Genomic DNA, 27,790 nt, shown 5'->3' on the forward strand with positions numbered 1-27,790 from the left:
ATATAAGTCCAACGACAAGATGGAGAATCAGAAACTACTGAAAATACAATCGAAAAAGTTGGTGTAAGACGTGAAAACCAGAAGAAAATGCGCGAGCGCGAACTGATCGCTATTTATGCGAAGTCTATTGATTTTCCTCGCGTGCGCGAACGGCCAAACGGTAAGGTGATGGGCCAGTAATCAATCGACAGGCAGTACGCCACAGTTGATTTGCGGTTCACGTATTATTCGTTAAAAAATTCTTCGCGCGCTCATTATTTGAGTACCCGCTAACATGTGTATTGTACGTGTGTTACACGCGTATCCCGAACACTCATGTACAATTCGCGAATAAATCGCGTATACCGAAGGATTTTTTCGGGATTCGTGTACAAATAACGTATAATTGATGTATTTTCCGATAATTTGTTCGGAATTCGCGAATAAATCTGAAATATCGAGGAAATTATTCATGAATACCGAAAAAAGTTTTTGAACTGCACTTCAAATAGGAATTTATTTTTTAAACAAATATAATAAAATACAGTTAAGAAACATGAAAATAACAATTAAAATTGCTAATAATGTACAAAAAAGGATGAAATCGATAAAATTATAGTCTTGCTCGGCCGCTGGTCATCGAACACCTCCCGAAAAATTCCTCGAAGTTGATTTCGATCGAAGTTGATTCCTGCAGGTAATTTTCCAATAATCCCTCAGAAATTTATTTTAACATATTTTTTTCATTCAAAATTTTTAGATTTGGATTATGAAATGATATAATTCTACTTTTAAATTGAATCAAATATTTCTTCGTTCCGTTTTTCCTGATATTTTCTACATAAATTTTCCCAATAATAGGCACAAACGATTTGTTTCAATAATTAATTATTTAATTCTCGAAAGAAAGAAACTACGGTGCGCAAGTACTCAAACACTGCGACGTCAGAGCGCAGACAAAATTTTCTTCGAAATAAATGTATTTGTTTCTCTTTTTTGTTTTTTGTTCTTAAAGCTGTGGTTCAATTGTTTTTTCTCAATGAATTACGTATACTCCTTTAAATCGATATAAAATTTCATTAATTCAGGAAAAAGGAAACGAATGGAGGTTTCGCAGTTAGTTTGGCTTCAAGAACTCGAGGTTCTCTCCGCCGTTCATTTTTATAGGTTTGAAGGATTCGGGAGAAGATGAAGAAACGATGTCGTCATGATTTGTAAGTTTTTTTTGCTTAAAAAATTTTTAAATTAAAAGAAAAGCTCACTTGAAAAGTTTTTCCGCAGATTTCCTTCTGGAGCTCCAATCTCATGCGTTTCCGGGTCTCATCGCCTGTAACAAAAAATTTTTAATTTTAAACTTAAAAACTAATTCTTATATTAAGAATTCCATGCGGGAAATCACTTTTTCATCTTCGAATTAAGTTTTCAAAGTCGGGGAACCAAGAAATCATGAAAAGCCAATTAAAAAGTGAAGAAATTGTTTTATTTTTCGACAAAATTGATAATTTTGAGCAAAAACGTAGTGAATTTTTCGTTTTATTCTAAACATTGATGGTAACTTGTTTCTAAAATATCTTGTTTCTAAAACTTTAAATTTCTTATTTCCCTTTTTTTGAGTTTTCAAACATCAAAAATGATTTTAAAAAATATTACGCAAAATTGTTCCAAAAACTTCGGAAAACTGTTTTTCTAGCTGAATTTTAATGAGAAATATTTTTTTATTGCTTTTTTAAAAAAATCAAAGAAAGACGAAATGTCATGCAATAAAGGAATTCAAAAATCAAGAAATGCCCACCCCTGTGGTGGACGAGGAAAAATGTTGAATTTTAAGATTTTTTTCGGAAAGTTATTTATCTTTTAGCTTAATCGCCAAAAACTTGACTCGGGAGTTCTTGGAAATTTCTATAGAGGAATTTGGAAAATAAGTGCTTTCAAGCTTTTCATGCAACCATATTTTCAGGAGTAGGCGATTCGGAATCTGTGGATCACCAAGGACAGCAGAAATTCTTCTACCAACTTGATGAACCGGTATGTTTTTTCCAGAAAAAATATTGAAACTTTGAGCTTAAATCTTACCAACAACAAAATTTTTTGCATAAATTATTTGAACTATGATCGAAATTTTTCGAAAAAAAAAATACCTTTGAATATTTTTGAAGAACTATAAAATTGCATCGAATTAGTTCATATTTTATCTTATTATTATCAAAAAATATAAATCGCAACGGCCACGTGGCTTTTGTTTTTTAATTATTTTTTATTTACGCTCCTCCTGCAATTTTATTATCAAATAGAATTTAAAAATTGAACTAAAGGTAACACATGGGAGGAGCGTAAATGAAAAATATATATAAACAAAAAACCACGTGGCCATGCGATTTATATTTTTTGATAATATATCGAAGTTGCAACCACCGGTGAATTGTGGAAGAACTTTTCCGAAAGCTCATGAGAGCTTGGTAAATATGAATTTTGAGCACTGCAAAAAAAACGGCTGACGGCCAGCTTAAAGGTTTTTGGAACATCACTAGCGCCTATGTCAAAATTTTAGGAACATAAGCATTTTTAATAGAGTATTCGAATTTTGGAACTCAAGTTTTCGTTTCTTTTGTTCAAATACTACTAAAAACCGAGATTTCTTCGTTTTTCCATAAAAATGATTATGTCATTCGAAAAATGTTGATTACAGGAGTACAACAACTTCACAAAACGATTGGATCGCTTCGATGACCGTCGACAGAAGAAAAATTTATTTTCTACATAATTTGTCTAAAAGTTTGGGAATTTTTCGAAAAAAAAACTATTCGATTTTTTTTGGAAAAAAATTTGAAAAATTTTTTGTCTCGAAAACATGATTAGATATTTATCAAAAGATAAAAGTTGGTAGTTTCTTTGATCGATATGCTCACAACACAATTCCAGATGAAAAATTCAGGTACGGTAGGAATATTAAACTCGAAAAATGAGCTCACTTTGGGAGCGTATATCTCCGTGGAGAAAAATAGCATGCAATAGCGAAAAACTAGACAATTGTTTGCCTTGAAGTAAAGAATACAATTTTACATTTTTCACCAAAAAAATTGGGAGCCGAGATAAAAGTTGGTTCAAAGTGGCTCGTATGTTCATGATTTTTCTACGTTTATATCTCGGTCCCCAATTTTTTTGTGAAAAAAATCTTACTAAAAAGTTGTTCTTCACTTCAAGCCAAACAATTTGTAAGTTCTTCGCTAAAGCATAAAATTTTTCTCCGCGGAGATATAGGATTCCGAAATATGCTCCTTTTTGGAACATACTGTTTCTGTACCTCAATTTGTTATCTGAAATTGTGTCCTGGTTATCCAAAATGAAGAAACAAAAAATTTGGCACATTTGTGCAAAATATAAACATTTTTCGATAAGTTTTCAAAAAAAATTTCTAAAAATTTCTAGAAAAAAATTGAAAAATTTAACCCTTTGGACTTTTTTTCAAAATTTGTTCTAACTACTCAAAACTTGGTCAGATGTATTAGAAAAATGTAAAGTTGATCGTTTTTCTTAGTTTGAATGTTCTGAACACAATTTCAGGCAAAACCCTGAGGTATAGTCGAACCCCAAAGTTCAATGTACGCATTCACTTTGGATGCGTATATCTCTGTGAAAAATTTTTTTATCACAAAGCGATCAACTACAAAGTTGTTTATCTTAATCTAAAGTACATCTTTATAGTTGATCATTTTTTACAAAAAAAAAATGGTGGTCGAGATAGGAACAGAAAAAGAAGTAGAGAATAAAAGCATGAAGCTGCCGCAATTAACACAACTTTATCTCGATCACCAATTTTTTTCATGAAAAACGTTTAACTACAAAATTGTACTTTAAATTAAGATAAGCAACTTTGTAGTTGAACACTTTGTCATAAAAATTTTTTCCACGGAGATAAAAGCATCCAAAGTGAAAGTATTTTTTGAACTTAGGAGTTCTACTATATCTCAGGTTTTCGTTTGAATTCGTGTTCAGAACATCGAGACTGAAAAAAACAATCAATTTCACATTTGTCTATAACGTGTGATCAAATTATGAAAAGTTTTCAAAAAAAAAATTCGAAAAAATTTTAGAAAATTTTCATAAGGGTTTTCATATTTTCATATTTTTTCATATTTTTTTAATTTTCATATTTTCATATTTTTTCAAAAAAATCCAAAAAATTATTTTTCTAAAGTTGTCAATTATTTATCAGATATTGTAGAAATATGTTCACTTGTTCGTTTCCATAAGTTTTCTTACCAAATGTGGTGAACAGATAGGAGCACCTAATTGAGTCAAATATCACTGATTTTGACTGATGATATCTCGGTACTCTGCACAGAAAGCAAACAACTATTAAACATGAAACATGTTCCATAACAACTTAAACAAGTTTGTAGTTGACAATTTTTGATATCTTGCTTGCCCGATCTGGGGCATGACTTCGAAAAACTTGCATAGTAGGTAGATCAGTTGGATGAATAGAGGTTTTTACAGTTTCTTAGTTTTCGAAAGCACCACATTTGGTAAGAAAACTTATGGAAACGAACAAGTAAACATATTTCTATAATATCTGATAAATATTTGACAACTTTAGAAAAAATGATTTTTTGGATTTTTTTGAAAAAAAATTCCAAAAGGTCCCCCCTTATGAAAATTTTCTAAAATTTTTTCGAATTTTTTTTTTGAAAACTTTTCATAATTTGATCAGACGTTATAGACAACTGTGAAATTGATTGTTTTTTTCAGTCTCGATGTTCTGAACACGAGTTCAAACAAAAACCTGAGGTATAGTAGAACTCCTAAGTTCAAAAAACGCTTTCACTTTGGATGCTTTTATCTTCGCGGAAAAAATTTTTATGACAAAGTGTTCAACTACAAAGTTGCTTATCTTAATCTAAAGTACAATTTTGTAGTTGATTGTTTTTCCTCAAAAAAATTTGTGGTCGAGATATGAAGATAAAAAGAAGTAGAAAATACAAGCATGAAGGTGTCGAACTTTACACAACTTTATCTCAACCAACAAATTTTTTGATAAAAAACGATCAACTACAAAGTTGTACTTTAGATTAAGATAAACAACTTTGTAGTTGATCACATAGCCATAAAAAATTTTTTTCGAGGAGATATAAGCATCCAAAGTGAATGCGTTTTTTGAATATATGAGTTCTTCTAAACCTCAGGTTTTTGTCTGAAATCGTGTTGAGAACATCTAAACTTTAAAAAAAATCAACCAATTTTACATTTTTTATAACATCTAATCGAATTTTGAAAAGTTAAAAAAATTTCGAAAAAATTTTAAAACTTGTAATTTGGATTTTTTTATTCTAACTTTTTTTCAAGATATTTAATTGCAAACTTTTTGTTTTTTTGCTCAATAAATTTTTTGAAAACGATGTGCATTCTATGAATTTTCTCTGAACATACCTGGACCTGAGTTCTCCATGTTGGCGGGGAAATCCAGGAAGATGTTGCGTTGGAAGGACTCCAGTAGAACATCGTTGAAAAACTTTGACACCATGCTCCTTGCGATCTCATTATTGAACCTACAACGCAGAAAACCTTGGAAACAGTGATTATTATTAAAAACGATTTACCTGTTTTGAGCCGTTGTGGAATCGAAGCATCTGGATCGTGTCCGAGACGCCCTACGGTACCGTACTTTGGAAAAATGGGAAAATAATCTTAATTCTTATACTAGCTTAAAGTATATTATAATAGAAATTTAACTTCTCTTATTCGGAATTTTAGTCTATTTTTTGTAGTGAAGTGCAAGAAATTCTGAATTTCAATCAGAATATTTGAATTTAGTCGAGTAATTATTGAACATATCTTCAAAATGGTATTTTTATTTCCATTAAAAAGTTGTTTTGCATGTTCAATGAAGTTCTATTGAGAATACGAAATACCTATAAATTGACTTTCTTTTCTTTCAAAAAAAGTAACAATAACCTAAATTTCAAAAATTAGTGAGAATGTCACTACTACATTGAAGCTTACATTGAAGCTTAAGATATAATATATGTATATTCTTGAACTGTATAATTTAGAAACTATTTTTCTAATTTTCTTAACTAATTTAGCAGGAATCCTCGGAAAATGTGTTCCTTTGTCTTGGAAACCATTGAAACGGGAAAATTTGCCGAAAAAACATTAATTATGTCGACTATTTCTGCATGAATTTGCGAAGGAATACATTATTGACAATATTATCGAATAAAAATAGAAAAAAATTACTTGGAAAACGGAAAAATCATTTAAAAAGGGACAAAAAATAGACAAAAAATAATTTATTGATTTGAATTTATCTCTTTGGTTATTCCCGATTAATTCGAGAAAAACTCGCGTATCGCGAAAATGGTCGCATTTTTTTGTTATACGCGTATTTTCAACGAATTTTTTTTGTGACTCAAATATTCGTTTCGCGATACATGATTTATACGCGAGTTGAACGCGTATACGAATAATACGTGAACCGCAAATCAACTGTGGCGTGGACAAGTTCAACCCCGGCTGAGGCAGATAGAATTGCTACAACGAAGGATCACCGGAAGACGGTCTGGAGCAAGACCGGAGCTCGGTGAAGCAGTGGGAAAGAAAAAGGGGGCAGCTGGAGGGTGAAAAAATTTTCCCATTTTTTAGTCTCCTTACGGTTCAATTACGGTCCGTTGACGGACCGGGAATCGAACCGTGAACTGTTCTTAAATTTGAGCCGTTCCCGGTCCGTGAACGGACCGTTTTGGGCACTTTCCGCTTTGCCTGTGTATATTAGGTTGGCGGGAAAGTCCTGTCCTAATTTTTTGTTTTGTCCTTGTGGGCTGAATATCAATTTTGGTGTTTGCCCATTCCAAGTGATTGATAAGCAGAAAAAAGTCTTTGCAGTAATTAACCCCCCATCCGTCTCCCTCTCTCTCGGTTCAAGTTCACTTGCGATGAGTGTATGTACCTACTTCAATTCTTGTTCGGCATGTTCTGTTATACATGCTCCTGGCGCACACCACTATGAAGGATTCAAAAACTCTTCTAATGAAAGTTTATAACGAACCTGCTCCCTCGTATAAAACTATACATAAGTGGTTCGATCGTTTCGAAAATAGCGACTTTTCTTAGATTGAAAAGGTATGCTCAAAAGACCACATGAGTTGGATTTGATTGCACTAAAAGCCAGTATTGCATCGGATCCATTTCAAATTACCTGTGAGCTTGCAAGCACGTTTGGGGTCTCTCATAACTCTATACCAGATAACATGAAATTGCTCGGCATGAGGAAAATTCTTCGTCGATTCCTACCTCATTATTTGACCCGTTCCAACCTTTTTCACCAAGTTGACGTTTCATAAACTCTTCTCACTCTCCATCCGGCGACCGTTGGTTGGGCTGGCTTATTATTGAGAACGAGAAGTGGGTGTTGTACGCTAATCACCACAGACAAGCTCAGTGGATTGGAGAAGGGCAAACCGCACAGGATGTTCCGAAACTCGGCCTTCACCCAAAAACGAAGTATGCTCTTTGTTTGGTGGGGCTGGCTGGCCCCTTCTACTGGGAGCTGTTACCTGAGAGAGAAACTATTACCGGAGTGACCTACTCAAGATAACTACGGAATTTGAAGAAATCAGTAGATCGTTCAGTCTTACAGGATAAGAAAGTATATTTCCAACATAATAACGCTCAACCACATGTTGCAAAACATGTGAAGGAGAAACTGGCAAAATGTGGATGGTCGATTCTCCCCCAACCACCGTATTCTCCTGGCATTTCTCCAAGTGATTATTGGCTTCTCTCCGATCTGACTTGTGCCCTCCGAGGTAAAACCTTCACAACACGAAAAAATCTCCAAACTAATATCGAGATATACTTTGAATCCCTGCCAGCTGGATTCTACAGGCAGGGAATCCACAAGTTAACTGAATATTGGCAGGACATTGTTGAACATGATGGAGCATATAACTGATTTCTAGTTTGAGTTTGCTTCCAGAAATAAATGATTAAAAAATAGGACAGGACTTTCCCGTCAACCTAATAGATTTAGTTTAATTACACTTTTAGAGTTGAACCTAATCCCAAAATACTTTTTTTCAATAAGTCAAAATTTTGGCAAAATGCCAAATTTGGCATTAAAATTGCTGAAGCCTTATACCTATAGAATATACATACAACAATTGAACCAGAATTAACATATAAAAAATCGTAGAAAAAAAGTTTTTGGTCGACTTCCAGAATTCGAATTTTTCCACAATTTGACTGTAAATTAAAAAAAAAAGTAAAAGATATTTAAAAGTTTTTTAGCACAATAGGTGCGGTTACGAACAATTTTCCTGAAAATGGAAACTTGCTGTAAAACATTTCTACGAAATAAGAAAATACACATCTGCTGTAGAGAGTTTCGAATAAGGAAAGGAGTTAATCTTATTGTCAGAAAACATAGTTATATGGTATTATAATTTGATAAATATGATGTTGACACACATTGATACACAAACGTAAAACACAATGACGTTTTTCTTTTTTTTTCCGGCGCATATGAATAATCAGAACCACCTGGAAATGAGGCAGTGTTAAGGTCAAAAAGTCGGTGAAAATCGTATGGAATGAGTCAAAATACAATCATTTGTTTCCTCCGTCTCCCTCTCCCTCTTTTATCATTTTATCATCACTTTATCGGCCAGCAATTCGATTCACTTTTCTCCCGGACAAAGGTGTGACTTTTACCATTTGATTATTGGATTTTTTTTTGATAAAAAAAAAAATTTTTTTGATAAAAAGTTTATTGGATTGCAGTTGACAGTATTGGAAAATTGATAGAGAAAAAAACAAAAACGCAGCTGTGGAAAGAAAAATGTGGAGGAATTTTGGAAGTACAATTTTACCGTGTTTTCCCTATTGGACAGGAACCATCTCTGCTCAACAATCAACATACATAGAGAAATATGCTGCAAATTATTGTCAGTCGACAATTTTTTGGTAAAACCAGGCAATAGAGTTTACCGAAATGGATGCAAGTCTATTAGGGAAATTAGGACATGTAAATATTTTCACAAAGGTACTCTTTTTTATTTTTACAATTCCACCCAAAAATATGTTCACCAGAGGTTTCAAAACTCTTACTTTTGTTCAAAACTATTTAGATTTTTTTTCGAAGGTTTCCTTTTAAAAAACTCAACTCGGAAATTTCCGATCGAAATTTTGAAACGTGCCACTGTTAAAAAAGAGAAACATCAATTTTTATTGAACTGAGAACAAAAATTAGAAAACTGGCAAAAATGATAAACGATAAATATTTTTTATGAAAGTTTCTAGAGAAAGAAATATTTTTTTGGATGGCAGGAATTGTTTGAAATGAAAAACAATCGGAGAAAAGAACAGAGGAAATGAGCACGGGGATTTATTGCAAATCTGGATATTATTGATTGGTTTGGAAATGCATTTCTTTCTAGAAAAATATAAAAATTTAAAATAAAAACACGAAACAAAGAATTCTAGCGGTGTATTTGATACTTCGTAATTCAATGGGTTGGGAGGGGGTGTTGTTTTGAATATGTACAAAATTGGAGCAAAAAAAGTTTTTGAGCACACAACTAAAAAATAATGGTAAGTAATCTAGAAATAGTTGACTTCTTCTGCTTTGGTCGTTGTCACAAATTCACGTTTTGATCGTTCCGTTCCAGTTCTTGGATCTGCTCCTGGCTCGAAATCGTGTGACTGAAAATATGAATTATTCTCGGGGTTTCAAATGCCTATAGCTGTACCTGATTCGTCCTTGTAGTTCTATCATAAACTGCATGTCCAGCATCAGAGTCTTCAGAATCTGATGCATATCCTTGATTATATGCAGATTTATGTCCAGATGCAGAGCTCATCATTGCACCGGAGCTTTGATTGTAAGCGGCTCCGGAGGCGGACGTAGACATGGCAGCATCCATTGCCTCTGAGGCAGATGTCTTGTAATGATCAGAAGATATCATTCCATATTGCTCAGTGTCTGTCTCATGGGGGTTTCCATGGGAGATTGTCTGAAAAAACTACGTGGTAAGATTGGCTTTATATATTTTATTTGGTTTTACCTGACTCTGACTGATAATATTTCCATCATCATCTCTAACAGTTGTAGTTCTGACTTCTCTAGTTGTAACATCAGTTGTGACTCTTCTTTCAATCTCTTCGATACTTCCATCAGATGAAATAGATGCTCCATCATCCAAATAAGCAGCGAGTGCTCCTGCATGATCATCTCCCATCTCATCTCCATAAAGTGGTCTGGCTAGTTTAGCACGTGGTATCGTGTAGTAATCGGATCCAAGAATCTCCTGGCCACTAGCAGATCCTTCACTTCTTCCACGAGCACCGAAGCATCTGCATCGAGCACACATGTAGAGGCAGCAAAGAAGAGTGAGCAGAAGGAAGAGAAGAGCAAGAAGGGTCATGAGGATGAGTGGCAGATTCGATGGAGCAGTTTCACAGAATTGTCCAGTGTATCCGTCAAGACAAGCACAGGTAACATTGGATGAAAGTGCGTCATGGATACAATCTCCATGTCCGTTGCACAAACCACAAAGTGAGGCAGCACAGATGCGTCCAGGTTGTGATGGATTTCCATCCTCGTATCTGGAATTTTTTCTTCTTCTAAATCACTCAGCAAGAGAACTAGAACTAACCCTTCTTGACATTGACATTCATATCCAATCTTCTTATCGATACAAATAGCAGCAGCTGAGCAGTTATGAAGACCAAGAGCACACTCATCAATATCCGATTGTCTTCTACAAATTGATTCTCCTAGTCCAGCCTCGGAAAGATGTCCTGATTTGCGAAGGTCCACGAATCCAGGTTTACAATCACACCGAGCCTGTCCATCATAAGTCTGTTAGGGGAGTAGAATCTCAATGTTCTTAAAGTATTTTCTACGGGTTAGTATAGGAAAAACTATATTAATTTGGAGATGCTAGTAGTAGAAGTATAAGTAACTATATATTCACCATCGCCTAGAACCGAACATTCAACTTAAAATGAATACCTGCTCATCTACATTCACACAAGTAGAGTTGAGTGGACAATAGTTGACGTCTTGACAGTAATCGATGGAGCACACAGATCCTGGAAGAGCATCTCCGACAGCAGAGTTGACATAAGGACGGATGCATTCACATCTGGAATTTAATGAAATAAGGAACTCCCGCAATAAATCTGCTTACTTGTATAAATAGTCCAAATCGATGCATCTAGCATGTGGTGAGCATTCATTGAGTTCAGGTTTCTCACATTCATTGACTCCACGGTATGAAAGACAGTTTCTGCCAGGACGAGATGGATTCAAATCACGGAAACCATCTGGACAAGTACAGGTGTATCCCTTTCCAACTTCTTTGCAAATTGCATCTGGATGACAATCAGAATGATAACAGTTGGAGAATGGATTGAGTTGTTCTGGAGAGATGAAAAGTTTCGACTTTCCGACCTGAAAACAGTTTACTTAATAATCAGCTTTATTGATTTTTATAACTTACCTCAAAGTCATTTCTTTTCTGAATATAATCAATCAAGTCAGTGAACACACTGGCTGGCTCTGCAACACTTCCTTTCACGAAATGTGAAGTGAAATTGTACAAGATTCCAGTATCCCACGACTTCTTTCTGCTCTCTGGATTCTCGATTTCATTGACCTCAGCTGTCACAAATGCTCCCTTCAATGGAGTCTTATCGTAACTTTGAGCAACTCCAGACTCAAATCTTGATACCAAGTCCTTATGATCGTCATTCAATGGATTCGAGAGGGATGGGGAATATGTGATCTTCTCATGTCCGTCACGAATCACATAAAGTGGCAGATTCCATGATTCGACAGCACGGCATGGGCTGTTTGCATCCTTCCTCTTTTGTCCCTTTGGACATCCACAGATTTTTCCAGCAATACACTCTTCTCCAAGTTCAATTGAGCAGAATGTGTTACCACATGGGATTCCCTTCTTCTCCTCTTCTTTCTTACATGGATCAAGGTCTGCATCATCGGAAAGCTTGATACGGTCAACTCTTCCTCCCATTTCACGAACAATTTCGGCAAATTGTTCATAGAATCTGCACTTGTCAACTTCTTCCTTTCCAGCCAAATGTACTGACACATTTCCGAGAAGTCCCTTATCCCATTCACTGTTTTGTACTTTTGGATTTGTGATATAGTTGACGTCAGTGGTGACGAATCTTGGAGCAACATCAGTCTTTCCAATAATCTTTCCAACGCTCTTAAAATATCATAATTATTTTTTTTGCCAGTCACATGAAGAAGCTTACCTTCTTAACAGCATCAACAATTTCGATATGAGCTTGAGTATCTGGTTTTGAGTAATCAGTTCTGTATTGAATTGGCTCTCCATCATACTCCATAACTCTGACAACCAATGGAATTGAAGTTGTTGGAACACACTTCTCCTTCTCATTGTCACGGCTTTCTCCAGGGCGGCACGAACATGTGGCTCCTCCGACGCACACTTCTCCAAGATCAAGATGACAAAGTCCGTTACCGCACTTGATAGTGTTTGGATCGGGAGTTGTTGGATCTTCCGATTGATTTTGTGGTTCGATGACGAGACCTACTTCTTTAAAATTAAGGGGCGACGAATAAGATGTTCTAGGGAGTGGTGCTAGTGTGGCACGCTTGTACAGTTAGGGTTATAAGCTTCAGATTTGACCAATTGTTAACGCAAAATTGACTAATTACTTATTATAAAGTGTTTTAGCTCTTTTTCACTTTTCTAGGAACCATCATGTTTAACTCGTCAGAGTTATTCAAGTCATATCTTTAGGTGGTTTATGGCAAAGTTTTCGTAGTTATTTTTCCAGTTTAGTTTACCTATTTACTTAGTTCTCCTAAACTAGTTAGTAACATCATTTTTCATCTCTACTCACCAATGCATACTCTTCCAGGCTTCTTTGGATCCGAGATTTCATCGAAGAATCCTTCTTTGCACTGGCAGGTGTATGAATCATCAGTATCAATACACAATGCATGCTTATCACAATCGTTATCCTTTGGATCAGCACACTCATCGAAACGGCAGATTCTACCTGGATTTGATGGCATCTCATCCTGGAATGGTGCTTTGCACTTGCAGTCGTACCCATCAATCTTGTCAATGCACATGGCATTTGGACTGCAGTCATTCAGATTTTCAGCGAGACACTCGTTGATGACTGAAAATTATGGAATAAATATCCGATGAGAACGCTTCTTAGCATAAATCAAAAAAGAAACTTACTGAATTTACATTCAGTTCCGGGTTGCTCTGGTTTCTGGTCGTGGTACTCTGGTTTACACTTGCACTCGTATCCTTCTTCCAAATCAATACACGTGGCAAAGTGAGAGCAATTATTAAGATGTGGAATATTGCATTCATTGACTAATCCCTTGCATGATCTTCCTGGCAATTTCGGAACTGGGGATTCATCCTTAGATCCCAATGGACATTTGCAAGTGTATCCATCATCAAGGTCAATACAAGTGGCAGCTGCATCACAAGAGTTGAGAGAAGCCGAAAGACATTCATTGACAAGTTCTTTGCATTCGCGTCCTAAAAATATTAGATATAATTTCCTAAACTCTCAACAAAAATACTGACCGCTCTTTCCACCACCCATTACAGCTCCAACATCCAAATATCCATCACGACACTTGCAAGTATATTTCTCTGGAACTGAATCATTCTCTTCGCAGATAGCAGCAGAGTGACAATCATGCTTGGAGTCATCCGAACAGATTGGTTCAACGCATTTTCTTCCAGGGCGATGGGTAAGTGGACTCTTATCAATGAATCCAGCATTGCATACACACTCGTAATCATTGGCTCCTTTCTCGACGCAGCGAGCGTTTTTGTCACACTCGTGTTTTCCAGATTCACAGATTTGATTCACTGAAAAATAAAAAATGTCAATTGTGGTTTAAGAATTCCCAACTCACATTTCTTGCATGTTCTTCCTGGATTTCTAAGCTCATCATGATCAACATACCCCTCTTTGCATTGGCATTTATAAGAGTCACGAGTATCTAAAAAACAAAAATTTAAATGAATTTCTATTAAAAATTGAACTAACCAATGCATATGGCGTGTTCATGACAGTTATGTCCTCCTGTAATAAGACACTCATTGACAAGAGCTCTACAGTCAATTCCTCCGAATGCATTTGGATTTGGTGAGATGTCCACAAAATCTTCTTTGCATCTACACAAGAAGCCATCTGGAAGATCTATACAATCAGCATTCATCGAGCAATTGTGAGTTCCATCCAAACATTCATTGCGTTCTGAAAAATGAAATTATATGAAATGGTTGCTCAGATTCAGAACGAACGTTTGGAGCAAACTCTTCCTGGTTTCTTGTTCTGTTCAGGTGATTTGTCAAGGAACCCTTCATTGCAGGTACAGATGTATGATTCATCAGTATCTGTACATTTGGCATTTGGATCACAATCAGCAACTCCAGCAGCACACTCGTCAATTACTGCAAATTAAATTGTTCTCAATTGTGTTATACATAGTATTCAATATTTTAAATTTGAAGACAATTTTTTAAATCTTCACACAACATATATTTCCTGAACTTACAGCAGATATCAGTCACTGGATGTCTCTTATGATGTCTATCACACATGCATGCAAATGCTCCACGTCCATCTGGAAGGCACTTCTCTTTCTTTCTGGCATCACACGAGTCTGGCATTCTTGGATCACAAGTTCCTGGAGCTTCACACTTGTTTGTACGCCCGTTGCGTTGGAAACCAGCGTCGCATTTGCAGATGAATTCTCCTCCAGCTCCCTTTTCACATTTCGAGTTTGCTGGGCAACTGTGAACGTCGTTTGGTGAGCATTCATCATTTGATTCAGAAGTTTGTACAGGCTTCTCACCAATTTCTGAAAATATGAATTATTTTAAGAGAATTCAAGATGTCATAAACTTACTGCAAACTCCAGTAAGCCGATCTCTCCATCCCAAATCTGCTGGACAAGTACATCTCCAGTTTCCGAAAGGAGTTTTCTCACAAATTTCTGGATCAGGGCAAGACGTGGCGATCTCCGGATTGCAAATATCTCCACCGCAAACCTTGGTGACTGGATGGATATCAAAACCAGCTGGGCACGCGCACACAAACTTTCCATTCTTCTGTTGGCATACTTGATTCAATGATCTATCACATCCATTATGATTGCTTGGATCACATGGTCCCTTGTTATAAGTATCCTCATTGTTCTGATGTGGGCAAGCGACACGTTGGATGGCTGAACGTAGACGAGTGTTAAGATCTTCGAAGCCAGAAACATGGAATGTTCGGTCCTTGGAACCAGAGATTTCTTCAAGTTCTGCGTCAAGTACGTGGTTGGTTACTCCAACGGCGAAGAGTTGGATATCTTGTCGACGAGCATTGTCAGATGGTCGAGTGACATTGTCCTAAATTAATTTTTTTAATTTTTTTAAAAGTACCATAAGTACATCTGTTGAGCTTCCTGCAACTGTTAAAAATGGTACGTTTCAACTATTCTCACCTGAGATCTTCCATCAGTAATAACAATAGCTACACGTGAGACTTGTCCGACTGGTCTTGCTCCACGTCTCTCACTGAATGCTTCATTTGCAACGTGCTCGATGGCTGCTCCGGTTCTAGTGAGCCCAGTCAAGTATTCAATATTTCTGATAGCATTTTGAAGAGATTTACGATCAGAATAGTTATCCAATCCGAACTCATGACGGATTTGATCAGAATATTGAACAACTGACACACGTGTCTTCTGGGGTGCAATATCGAACAACTCGGTGAACTCGGCCAAAAAGCGCAAAACTTCAGTCTGGAAAACATATGATCCAATTGATCCAGATCCATCAATCAAGAAGACCAAATCAGTTGGTTGAGCTGGGCAAGCAGTGGAAAGAGTGCAGACACGGCCTGGTGGAAGATTGGCATTTGAGGAGACATCAACGTATCCTGCGAAGCACTTGCATGTGTATCCATCCGGAAGTTGAACGCAATCAGCATTTTCATCGCAAGAGTTGAGAGATTTGTCAGAACATTGATTGGCAGCTGAAATTGTAGAAATAAAGGAATATTGTGACGTGCCAAATATTGAGTATGTCGCTATAAGTTGTTGCGAACTTTTTATTGGTTGTGAAAAATATTTTTTAAACAAAAAATTTCATTTTCCTTGTTTTGTACACAGATGAAAATTTTCCAAATGCCAACAAGACTTTAGTTATATAAGTTCATTCGGCCAAAAAAGCTATAACATGCATTTCTCTACGTTGCAACTGATAAATTAGCTTTGATTGAATTTCATGCAACTCACCAGGATCTCGATGCATTTCTAAATTGGATATCATATTTTTAATAAGAACATTTTCAAATAGAACTGTTTTCTGTTTTTTTTTTCTCAAAATAGTCATAGTTCACCAAACACACTTACCAACGCTACACTTTCTTCCAGGTGGCAAGTTGTAACGAGAAGAGACATCAATACAGTTGGAATTGCAAGAACAGATGTATCCAGTTGGGGTGTCTTGACAAGCAGCTTGATGAGAGCAGTCATGGGATCCATCGGCACATTCATTACGAACTTGTTGACATTTTCTTCCTGGGAGTCTAACTGGATCGGGTGAGACATCAAGGAATCCATCTTTACATTGGCATTTTGGACCATCGTAAGTGTTAGAGCAGAATGCATTTCTGTCACATTCATTAGCTTGTTCACATTGACTGAAAACCTTGCAGACTCCGTTCGATTGTTGAACACTTCCACGTCTACACTGGCAAACTTTTTCTCCGGCAGTATTGAATCTGCACTCTTCATTTGGTCCACATCCGGAACCCTCAGAGCACTGTGGTTGACGACTTTGTTGTCCATAGTATTCCGGTGCTTTTGGCTTATTACAAACACGTCCTGGATACTTGTCAACGTTTGGTGAAGCATCGACAAATCCTGGGCGACATTTGCATTCGTACCCATCAGCACGATCAAAACAGTCAGCGTTGTTAGAGCAATCAGCCTCTCCGTTAGTACACTCATTGACCGATTCAACACATTTTCTTCCAGGAAGTTTAGAGATCGAAGTGGAAACATCAGCATATCCCGGTTGGCAAACGCATTGGAAACCTTCTGGAGTATCCACGCAAGCTGCATTTTCATCACAATCAACACCATAAGTCTGTTTAGCTCCGCACTCATTCGTTGTCTTCTGACACTGACGTCCTGGTTTGTTAACCTTATCTGGTGATGTGTCAGCGAATCCAGAATTACAACGACACGTGTATCCTTCTGCGAGATCAACACATTGAGCATCCTTGTGACAAGCGTTTAGTGATGGACGAGCACATTCGTTGACGACGAGGCAGCGACCGTCGGCGAGACGGGATACTCCAACGGGACATTCACATCGGTATTGCCCGTTCACAAATACGCAAACCTAAAGGTTTATCACATATTTCATAGCCAGAAAAAACAACAACAATTTATAAAATTAAGAACTAGAAAATGTATTCCTAGATAATATGCAAAATTTTTCATCGTGGTATCCTCTAAAAATCCGATCTGAACACCTCTATAAAATTCACTTTGAGTTTTCATTTTCAGACTAAACATTTTAAGATGTTGTTGATCTTTGCTATTTTTGTAGAATCTCGTTTTTTGCTTACCTCGCTTTTTGCTTGATTACATGATAGTGGGTCGTTTACTCGGCATTGCAGACTAGCTGAAAAACAGTCGATTAAAGTCCGAATTTGCCAAATTTTTGAATTCCCCATTTCACAACAATCATTAAATTCATTAAATTAAAAAGTGATGAATCATATATTATTTTTCTATTTTTCACTCCCTAAAAACGTCTTGATCTCCTCTCTTCTTCTTCTTCCTTTCTATCAGAATGCCATTTATGTATACGTGTTCACACAAGGTCACATCTGGGTGTGCCAAAACTGCCACGCCCTTAACCATTTTCTCAGGGTCTCCAAACTTTTCAAGCTATTTCCACATGGGAGCGCGTGGGATGAGACTGCGAAGAGGACTGGTAATGATAATGAAAATGCCAAAGAAAGGGAAGCTAACGGTTTAGAGATATGGGAATGAGAGAGAAAAAGAAGGGAAGGGCAAATGAAATATTACACTAACATCGATCCCAACCAATCAGAAATTGAAATAACAAAACAAAGTGACACATTTGGTTTTGCCAAAGTTTGATTAGATACTAATGAGGGCAAAAGTAATGGGAACTAACGAGGTTACTGTAATTTAATGGGGTCAATCTATAAATGTAAAGATATTTTTCAAGTTCAGGTTTTCACTAGGCTCAAAAGGAAAAAGTGAAGTGAGACCAAGCACAAAATACCTGCCTGTCTGCAAAAATGGTAACGGGACGCGATAGGTAGGCGCGTAGGCAGGCAAGAGCCACCATAGAAGCGGTTCAAACTGATAATTTTTTCAACATTATGCATTTAACAAAATAATTCAATAAGTAGAAAGTTGCACCCGCTTTAAAAACTTACAATAGGTCTGCCGATGTTGATAGGTTGTTGCCGCCGAGGCGATCAACGGCAGGAGCACTAACGGCACCCACCTCATCGAGATCGTGACCCTTAAAATAATTAAATTCGAGGCTAAATAAGAATTGAAAATTAGAAAAGGGAAAATCAAGAAAACTTTGATTTCGTCGAATCTTTTTTCTGATCATTGGCAATCAACAAAATACAAAGAGATGTGAGAGAGAGAGAGAGAGAGAGAGCAACAGATTTTACAAAAAAAAGAAGAAAAGTTGAAGAAGACGTGAAACAAACATATATCTGGAAGGTGTGGCTGGCAATGAGAGAAAACGAGGGCCCCAAGAAGAAACCAATAGGCATTTGGATGGAAGAAATAGTATACAAGATGAAGAGACGCAGAGGAGAAGATATGCGAACCTGACCGATAGGAGTGTCTTTCTCCTCAACAGTCTTTGATTGTGATAGGCTGGTTTTGAGAAAATGAAATGGCAGGGGATAGAAACAATAAGTGAAGAAATGCGGAAAAGAAATATGACAAATCGAGAAAAAGCCGGGGAGAACATTTTCATGCATGAATAATTATCAATAATAGGCTTAGACTTTCGATAAAGCTTGAACATGAACGTCAGACTGTAAGTTGCAGAATTTCTTCAAATATCGATTTTTTAAATATATTTGGAACTATAACTTTGGATTTGGAATCATTCACTGCTATGAAATGCTCTGCTGCTCCATTGGAGTTTAGTAAGATTGAGTTACCGTATTTTTTATTAGACTTGTGGCGCTCAACTACAGAAGTATAGCTCAACATTTGACACTTGTTTTTAATTTTTTTTTCCGAGATAAAATCATTCAGTGGAGCTAGGGGATGCAAGTCTAATAGGAAAAGTATATTTAAAAAAAGGCTCTGTATAGACCTTGTCATTCATCTGCTCATGGTCCAGAAAGAGTTCCAGTGTAGGCGAAAAGACCATAAAGCTCTCAAAGTTAGATCTAAAGCTGGAAGGAAAGGAAACTGCAATTTTAAGCTCTACTTTATAGTATTTCAGTCAGCAAAAAACAACAGTAAGGTCATATGCATATACGTAGTTCAAATAGAATAAGCTCAAGATATCCTTAAACTTACGCTATCAGCCACGCTACCGTATCCCTTATCAGAGTCACTTCCTTAACCTCATCCAGTACCTTTCACTTTGTCATCATCAAGCTAACAAGCTGTAGAAGTGTCCCATCATATCAAGTCTTATCACTAGAGGGAGGAGGAAAAGGGAATGGATTGCGTAACACTGACATGAACACCGGTTAACCAGATACAGAAAGAAGGAAATTCAACGACGCCAACTTCGAACGAAAAGAAGAAAAGAGGGAAAAAAGAAGACGTGAAATCGAAAGGCAACAACATAATCGGCCGGTTGATTGGCTAAACGGAATGAATGGTGTCCGACGGGGGGAGAAGGTGGGGGATCTTTCAAGTTTGCGCCCCCCGTACGCGTGGCAATGCCAGAAGCATTATGAAAGAATGGAATACACCAGAAGGTGTCTCTGTGTTTCTCTCTATGTTTAATTGCGTGTACATCTGGACGCTGTCCGAGGTATTGTGAATACCCTTCGATGCCATGGGAAAGGTAAAGGCGTGGCACGGAGATGGGTGTGTATACGCAACTTTGATTGATTATAGAAGGAAATTGAGATATTGCAGAAATTGATGGTAAGGGTGGAGAAAGAGAGGAAGTTTACACAAGTTCAGAAGTGTGATCGTCGATGTTCTAGGTGGATGTTAGAAGATCCTGTGAGATCTAGAAATTAACAGCTATATCTCATGATCCATTTGAATAAAAGCTCACTGAAATATAACTGTTCCTAGAACATACAAAGCGTGTGAACCTTTTTTTATTTCTAGGGAATTTGCAAGCATATCAAATTCTTGATTAAAGTTACTTTAATATATTTCTTGCTTAAAATGTTCATACCTAAAAACATTATCTTATTACCTGCTCCCAGAAAATTTCAATTTTAACTCTAAATCACCGCATTGCCCTTTCATGAGCAAACTAGGGATGTGCGGCGAATTTCGAAATTGGCCGAGCTCGGCAAATTCGGCAAGTCCACATTTTTCAAATTTGCCGTGGCCGGCTAATTCGGCAAATTTGCCGCACACCCTTGGACCTTACCATTTAAATATATCAACACATGTTTTACAAGTTTCTTATATTTGTCTCATTGTTGTAAAATTCTTTAGTTGTTCTAAATTTTGATTAATTATAAGCAAGTAAATGAATCATATAAACTCTTGGGTACAGTAGCTCAGAAGTTTCGCACGCATTCAATGTTACAAAGTGTTATAAATTTGCTCAGAATGGTGATCAAAAATGAAGATATACTGATAGAATATATGTAATTGTTCAGTTTGCACTTTTTCACTGCTTGACCAAAAAATCATGTACCTCCGAAAATAAATGTTAGAAATTTATTCTGATTCTAACAAAAATTTTTACAACAGAAAAAAAGAAAACTATTGGAACCAAATTTGGAAGAAAATGATATACATTCCTAGTAGGCCAAGCATATTAAAAAATTGGGCGTTAACATAAAGATCCGAACAAAGATAACAGGTATATTACTTACTCATTAGGAATTTACATGTTAGTATAATTCCGGTGAATGGGAAATACAAATATAAAAATACTAAAGTTAACAATAAAACACTGGGTCGATCTGGGAATAAAGATGAATGCACAATTGCCTTTAAACTCCAATTTTAATTTCAGTTGATCCCTAGAAGAACCTACCAAATCGCATAATGACAGAACCGATAAATTCATAATTGATATGTAATCTGATAAGAAAAAAGAAAGGGAAAAAGAGAGAAAAGAAGAACAGAACACAATTCTGATTCAGTTTCACCCATCCGTCCCTTTTTCGGAAGGCGGCTTCTTCTAGGCAATATGAGGAGGAGGAGGAGAAAGGGCAGTGGCAAATTAATCATTCAGTTAACAGGTCTTTGGCATTTATCAATAGACAGTTGAATGTATGTGTACACCTTCTAGAAGAAACACGCTTTTTTTGTCTTTCCACATTGGTGGCAGCCGCAAAAAATTGGCATGGCAAAAGCCGGAATATCGTTTAGGATATCACTTTTTGGAGGGCGACGACCTTTTCCGCTGTTGTTGCGTAATCGTAATCATCAACAATGATTAACGAAAGAACATTATTTTTCTAAACGTGGGAGGAATGGTAAAGCATAAAGGGAGGTCTGAATTGGTTTTAGGTGTTTGCTAATTGGCTTTCTGACAGTGTAATGTGAGATGATTTCAAAATTTTGCGGTATGTTGGAGAACAGAAAAAAATTGAATGAAGGAAGTGGGAACGGGACAGTTTTGGTGAATTGAATAATCAAAAAAAAAAAAAATTGAATTGCAACGATTTAACCTCACAATGTTGAACTTTATATGGCCAATATCGTCTGTTACGTTACTTCCAAACAGGACTTCTCTGGCAGGCAGGCCCTGGAACCTGACTGCCCAGGAGCCGTTCCCTCAGTGTAGATATTCTGGTGTAGGCGTGAGGCAGGCAAAGGGTTGAAGGTTGATAAAAGAAGGTCCAGCATAGATTTTCTTTTTGAAAAATTATTTTTTATAGACACTAATCCTATCGTTTTTGATTAGACAGTTTTTAGAAAAGGTACAAAAGCATCCACAACTCAAACATTGAGGTATATGGTTTATAGGTTTTTCAGCTTTCTATCGTATTAGTCAAAATTGCAATGCTTCGTAACAATGTTTAAATGGGGCAAAAGTCTAAGCTGAAAGTTGAAGCGATTTTGCTATTCAAACTTCCAGTTTTGCGTACGTTATCAGAGCGACCCTTTATTATTTGAGTTGTGGCGACCCATTTTAATCATATGTTTCCAAAAAAGTTTTTTAACTTTTATTCCTGCAAAATTTTAAACTAAAAATCCACAAAGAAATCACCGAGTACGGTCAAATCAGATCAAAAGAGAAAGAAATATGCAGACAACATACGTATAATAAAATTTGGATTTTCTGATACATTTTTGAATCGTTTGGAAATCGTGTTAGAACCCTACAGATTTTGAATTTACGGATATACCAAAATCTAAAGTTTTCCAAAAAACTTTTCCAAAAGTGAATAAAAACACAAAAACAAGAAGATACGAAGAACCCATGTTTGCAACGGAACTTGAAGGACTATAATTGGTGGGTTCGTTTTCTTACTGCCAGTACAAACAGTTGGTATGCCGAGTAATTATTAAACCAGAATTTCAGACATCTGTATTTTTTAACTTCTGTTCTATAGACATCCTAGGAAATTATATGAATTTAGTTTGTCTTTTTATCTTTTTATGGAAAAATGATAAACTTTTATTATTATTTCCAAAGATCAATTAAAAGCATAAACTATTTCAAAATGTATAATATCACTTCTAATAGTAATAGTTTTTAAGTAGTCTATAGTTTGTTTTTTTTCCTTGCGGTTACTAATGGTAAATGGAACATCGAAAAATGAGTAGACATTGAGAAAATGAGAAAAAAATCCAGTTTTTCATTATTCGAAAGGTTGACCCAATGGACCTAATGGCATTTCAACCTCTTCTTTGTCCAACTTTTTCACTTTTTACGCCCATTTTGCATTTTGCATGAATTCACAAATAATGTTGCAATTATTCAAAAAAAAATTTATGTTTCAAAACTACATAGGTTTTGACATTTTGCCAAGAGTGAAAATTAAATTTCTGAAAAATCTTGAACATTTTAAAGTATTTTATTTTAATTTGTAGCCTTTTTGATCAACTTTAAGTTTATTTCAAGAAAAAACTCCACTTTACTGTACCTTCAGAACTTTGACGAAAAGTTTTACAAAATAGGTATAGCTCCACGTTAAAGCTCTTTGTAACTCAAAAATCCGATCAAAAATTGTTTAGTGTAAAAAAGTGAATTTGAAATTTGAAAAGAATTTATTTAGAAATGTATCACACCGTCCACTTCTCCTTCATTTCAATTCAAAACCGTTTTTCATTCTTTTTTTGACACTTAAGTGGTCATCAACGCTGTTTAGAATATCAATACACTTTTTTGCGATATAAATGGTCAACAAAAAATAATGAGGGAAAATGAAAACAATTTTTTAAATAATAAAGTTAACAAATCCTTCTATATAAAATATAAAAACCTTTGAAGAATACTGTAATTTTTAAATTTCGTTGCTGCGGAATTAATTCCGGAATTTTCATCGATTTTTCATATTTACCATAGTTTTTCGATTAAAAATATTTATTTACTAAAATACTAATACGAAACAATTAAGACATTTAAATTTCAACAAATCGTGAAACTATGAAAAATCGATGAAAACTCCGCATCACCACAAGTTTGAAAGTACAGTAATCTTTCAAGGCGCACACCCGTTTACGTAAAACTCGCAACATTTCGCGTCTGGGCAATAAAACTTTGTTGTACTTCGCATTATTTTCCATTATAACATCATCAACGAAAAATGAAAGACTATTTCAATTTATTAATCGGGCGCGTTCGTCTGGAAAATTTTCTGAAAATGGTCATTTTGTACAATGCAGTAAATGTGAGTAATACGAGACTAACCTCGTGATTTATCGATGGAGTTGGTCAAAAAAGTTATATTTTTATAAACTTTTGTTATTTGATTAAAATTAAAAAAAAAGATGCCTAAACCGTATAAAAATCAGAGAAAAAAATAGTTTCGATGCCATCACTTGTCTCTCTGCGGATATCGCGCAAAGAATTCCAATCCAATTCAGACCGGTTCGAGCCGCCTGTCATCGACGGATACGGATTGTTAACATTTGCATAATATTACAAAAGGCGAGGATATACATATAGAAAAGCATATGAGAAAATGAAACTAAAAAGAATTTTCAAAGTCATTGCGGTCGGAATCCGAATACACACTAATAGATTAATGTAGACGTTCCGACCTCTCCCGTCACCGCAATATCAACTAATATTACTGTGCGCGGCGCGCATTACTGGTGCCGATACGGATGGGCAATCACCTCTCCGGATGACACATCCAAGAGAGAAACAGTAAATTGAATACCGACCTCAACCATTGCCGCTGGCTGACTGTCAACACATTCAACGCCTTCCGCTGCTGTTGCCAGGGAATACGAGAAACGAAAGTAAATCGTCGCATTTTGTTACTTTCATTTCACATGGTCTTTCACTCGGGAAATGCGCTAATGTGCTTTAATGTATCTCTTGTGGGTTTTCGGTTTTTCTCAAGGCTTTCACTACTTTCCTCTTCATATGAAACTCTGAAAAGAAATAACAGAAGACGATGTTTCGATTCGGTCTTTTATTGTTAAAGATGGCAATCATCCAGAAGGAAGCTTGCACATCCTTTGTGAATCGAAAAATTGTGCAAATTTTTGGTGTCAACTTCTACAAATTATACAATAAACAAGAGGGAGGAGGCGGGAGAGAACAAATGGTTTTGGAATGGGGATGGGGGAAGAGCTGTAAGCGAGACACATGGCCAGCCGGAAGCCTTCCAAGACATTATAGTCTTTGAGCCATTTGACATGATAATAGTTGCAATAAATATCTATCAGATTAGGAGATGGACAAGTTGAACTGGAATGAGCACAAGAGCGGAATAAAACCCTACAGATGGGCAAGGGAAAACCGCAAGGATGGTGGTTTTAAATTTTGGATGCATTGGTATGGGGCATGAAGGGAGAATTGTGGGAAATGAGATAGGAAATTACAAGATTGATCAATGTGGTGCGGCTCAACAGAATAACTACAGAGCCGGCTACCCAGTATGATACACGTCAAAAAGAACCCGATGTGTATGAACAATGTCCTTACACTCCCAAATATATTTTGCAACGACACATTAATGTCGAAACAATTTACTTTGGGAGCATAAAGACCAACTTAAATGACTATGTAAAACACAACGACTTGAATGAGTTACAGTCCATGACTGCAAGTTGGAGGGTATGGGGAAACTAATGAAAAAGAAAAATTAGAATTTTACACCGCATATAAGTGGAACGGGTTGATGGGGTCCGGGAAGGTGGATGGGATACAAATAATGTGCGGGGATTTGAGAAAACAGGAAGGAAAGATGCTTATGCTTGAACAATATTAAATTTAGCACAAACTGTGCATTTAAAGGAAAATAGAGAACATACACAATCTGGACGAGATCACTAGAATGGAAAAAAAAAACGTAGGCGACCAGTGTGTTTTGGAGGTTTGGGGATATGAGAACTAGTGTTTAAGCAGTGGTCTCATCGGCGGCATCGACGAGCTGCTGGTCAGCGACATACAGCTTCGGGTCAACCGTTTTCGGGATGGGCTCAATGCGAGTACGAAGCTCCTGCTCGATACGGCGAAGGGTGTGACGGTCTTCGTAGGTGATAAGGTTGATTGCAACTCCGAGGTGACCGAAACGTCCAGAGCGACCGATTCTGTGAAGGTAAGTCTCGGCGTTTCTTGGGAAGTCAAAGTTGATGACAACATTGACAGCCTGGATATCGATACCTGAAAAATTACAATTATGCATGAACTACACTTTAAAATAAGAAAAATGGCGCTCAGATATCCGTTCTTCAATTATCTCTTCACATAACTTCAGAGTGTGTGTATGTGTTATCAATCCTCATCGCGCAAATTATTTAGTCAAACTTACCACGGGTGAGAAGATCGGAGCAAACCAAGTTTCTGCAGTTTCCTTGACGGAAGTCATGGAAGACACGGTTTCTGTGATTCTGAGCCATCTTGGAATGAATGTAGTAGCACGAGTAACCGATTTCCGTGATTTTCTTAGCGAGAAGCTCAACACGTTGAGTAGAGTTACAGAAGATGATCGACTGGTTGATTTGAAGTTTTCGGAACAACGTATTCAAACAGTGGACCTTTTGCTTCTCTTGAACAAAGGCATAGTATTGGGTGACACCAAGAAGAGTAAGCTCCTCCATGAGGTTGATCTCATACGGCTTGTGCATGTGCTTCTGCATGAACGAAGTGACGGTGTTAGGGAAAGTGGCAGAATAAAGCATAACTTGACGCTCCTTTGGGAGGAAGTTGATGAGGCGGTCGAGAATTCCCTGTAAACGAGAATTGTTATCTTATTCAAATGTTAATTTTTTTACCTGGAAGTCTTGACTAAGAAGTTTGTCAGCCTCGTCAAGAACAAGTGTTTTACAATGTTCCATTTTGGCGACTCCTTTCTCCATAAGATCGAGAATTCTTCCTGGGGTGGCGATGACCAAGTGAACCGTTCCGTTTAGACGCATGATATCATCACGGAGATCAGTTCCTCCGGTAGTGACCATAACTTTGAGCTGAATGTGTTTGGAGAGCTCCACGCAGATCTGTGAAGTTTGGAGAGCCAATTCACGAGTTGGGACAATGACCATGGCTTGAATAGCTTTGAGGGCTGGCTGGATCTTCTCGATAACAGGGATACAATAAGCTCCGGTTTTTCCTGTTCCGTTCTTAGCTCTTGCGAGAATATCTTGACCAGTGAGAGCGACTCCGATGGATGCTTCTTGAATAGGACTCGGTTTTTCCCATCCTTTCTCAAAAATCCCCATGAGAAGATCGCGTCCAAGGCAGAAATCCTCAAACTCGACTCCCTTCGTATCAGTGACATCCTGAAAAATGAAATGGTCACAAAGTCATATAGGCTTTGCAAACTCACAGCAGTTTTGAATCTTCTGTCTTTTGCTGGAAGATTGAGACCAGCCTTCCAGTTTTCGTCGCCATTGTTGGCAGGAACGATCTGTTGTTGCTCCGCTCCACTCATTTTCCGATGTCGTAGTAGGTTTGATTTCCTGATGAGATCTGTAAAATCGAGATTAAAGTTGAGAAGTTGTTAATGGTGTAAGTTGAGAAGTTGTTAATGAAGGAAGATAAGTTTTTAATGCGAAAAAATGATACCTATCGAGTTTACTACAATTTTGTTAGTCATGGAAAAATCATTCAAGCATTTTCAGAACAATTAGGAGGAACGCTAAATAACACTGAGATAATATTTATGCGAGACAACCGGTGTCTGTCTCGCGCTCGTATACACACGATCAATGACGGTTAGAAAAAGCAAGCGAGTGGTCGGCGGCGCATAGAGACGCACAGACACTCTTTGGGTTGCTGGAGTATCTAGCCAACAGGGTAGCCGATGTTTGACGACGTGGCAATTGACAAGAAACAATTTCAAAAGGTCAGAGAATCACGACAATTTTTTATTGATACCTTCCAGTTTTTAAGCGACTCTCCAAACAATAAACGCGAAAAAGTTT

The 27,790-nt window shown here is 36.7% G+C and overlaps 2 protein-coding genes and 4 non-coding genes across 6 annotated transcripts; all 6 read right to left on the minus strand.

Annotated features, from left to right (window-relative positions):
* Nucleotides 1-9,182: 9,182 nt before the first annotated feature.
* Nucleotides 9,183-18,608, minus strand: mup-4 (Transmembrane matrix receptor MUP-4). The gene is made up of 20 exons (NM_066244.7): nucleotides 18,490-18,608; nucleotides 17,644-17,699; nucleotides 16,418-17,414; nucleotides 15,506-16,038; nucleotides 14,924-15,410; nucleotides 14,570-14,875; nucleotides 14,316-14,465; nucleotides 14,059-14,268; nucleotides 13,925-14,011; nucleotides 13,587-13,877; nucleotides 13,227-13,538; nucleotides 12,877-13,161; nucleotides 12,262-12,560; nucleotides 11,481-12,212; nucleotides 11,169-11,431; nucleotides 10,991-11,123; nucleotides 10,632-10,822; nucleotides 10,041-10,581; nucleotides 9,726-9,989; nucleotides 9,183-9,678 (listed from the first exon to the last, which is right to left on the minus strand). The coding sequence occupies exons 1-20, from the start codon at nucleotides 18,563-18,565 to the stop codon at nucleotides 9,577-9,579; spliced, it is 6,315 nt and encodes a 2,104-aa protein (NP_498645.1). The 5' UTR covers nucleotides 18,566-18,608; the 3' UTR covers nucleotides 9,183-9,576.
* Nucleotides 18,609-21,291: 2,683 nt separating this feature from the next.
* C07H6.19 lies at nucleotides 21,292-21,374 on the minus strand. Its single transcript, NR_101831.1, has one exon. It is a non-coding gene; the product is annotated as an Unclassified non-coding RNA C07H6.19 (non-coding RNA).
* Nucleotides 21,375-24,375: 3,001 nt separating this feature from the next.
* On the minus strand, nucleotides 24,376-24,515 carry C07H6.17. The gene has a single exon (NR_052451.2). It is a non-coding gene; the product is annotated as an Unclassified non-coding RNA C07H6.17 (non-coding RNA).
* A 75-nt stretch (nucleotides 24,516-24,590) lies between these two features.
* On the minus strand, nucleotides 24,591-24,734 carry C07H6.15. The gene has a single exon (NR_052452.1). It is a non-coding gene; the product is annotated as an Unclassified non-coding RNA C07H6.15 (non-coding RNA).
* Nucleotides 24,735-24,822: 88 nt separating this feature from the next.
* On the minus strand, nucleotides 24,823-27,335 carry cgh-1 (ATP-dependent RNA helicase cgh-1). Its single transcript, NM_066245.8, has 4 exons — nucleotides 27,193-27,335; nucleotides 26,642-27,145; nucleotides 26,179-26,596; nucleotides 24,823-26,030 (listed from the first exon to the last, which is right to left on the minus strand). The coding sequence occupies exons 1-4, from the start codon at nucleotides 27,295-27,297 to the stop codon at nucleotides 25,765-25,767; spliced, it is 1,293 nt and encodes a 430-aa protein (NP_498646.1). The 5' UTR covers nucleotides 27,298-27,335; the 3' UTR covers nucleotides 24,823-25,764.
* Nucleotides 26,080-26,157, minus strand: C07H6.10. Its single transcript, NR_003427.2, has one exon. It is a non-coding gene; the product is annotated as a small nucleolar RNA C07H6.10 (small nucleolar RNA).
* Nucleotides 27,336-27,790: the final 455 nt, after the last annotated feature.

Source organism: Caenorhabditis elegans, chromosome III (assembly GCF_000002985.6).
Source record: "Caenorhabditis elegans chromosome III".
NCBI lineage: Eukaryota > Metazoa > Nematoda > Chromadorea > Rhabditida > Rhabditidae > Caenorhabditis > Caenorhabditis elegans.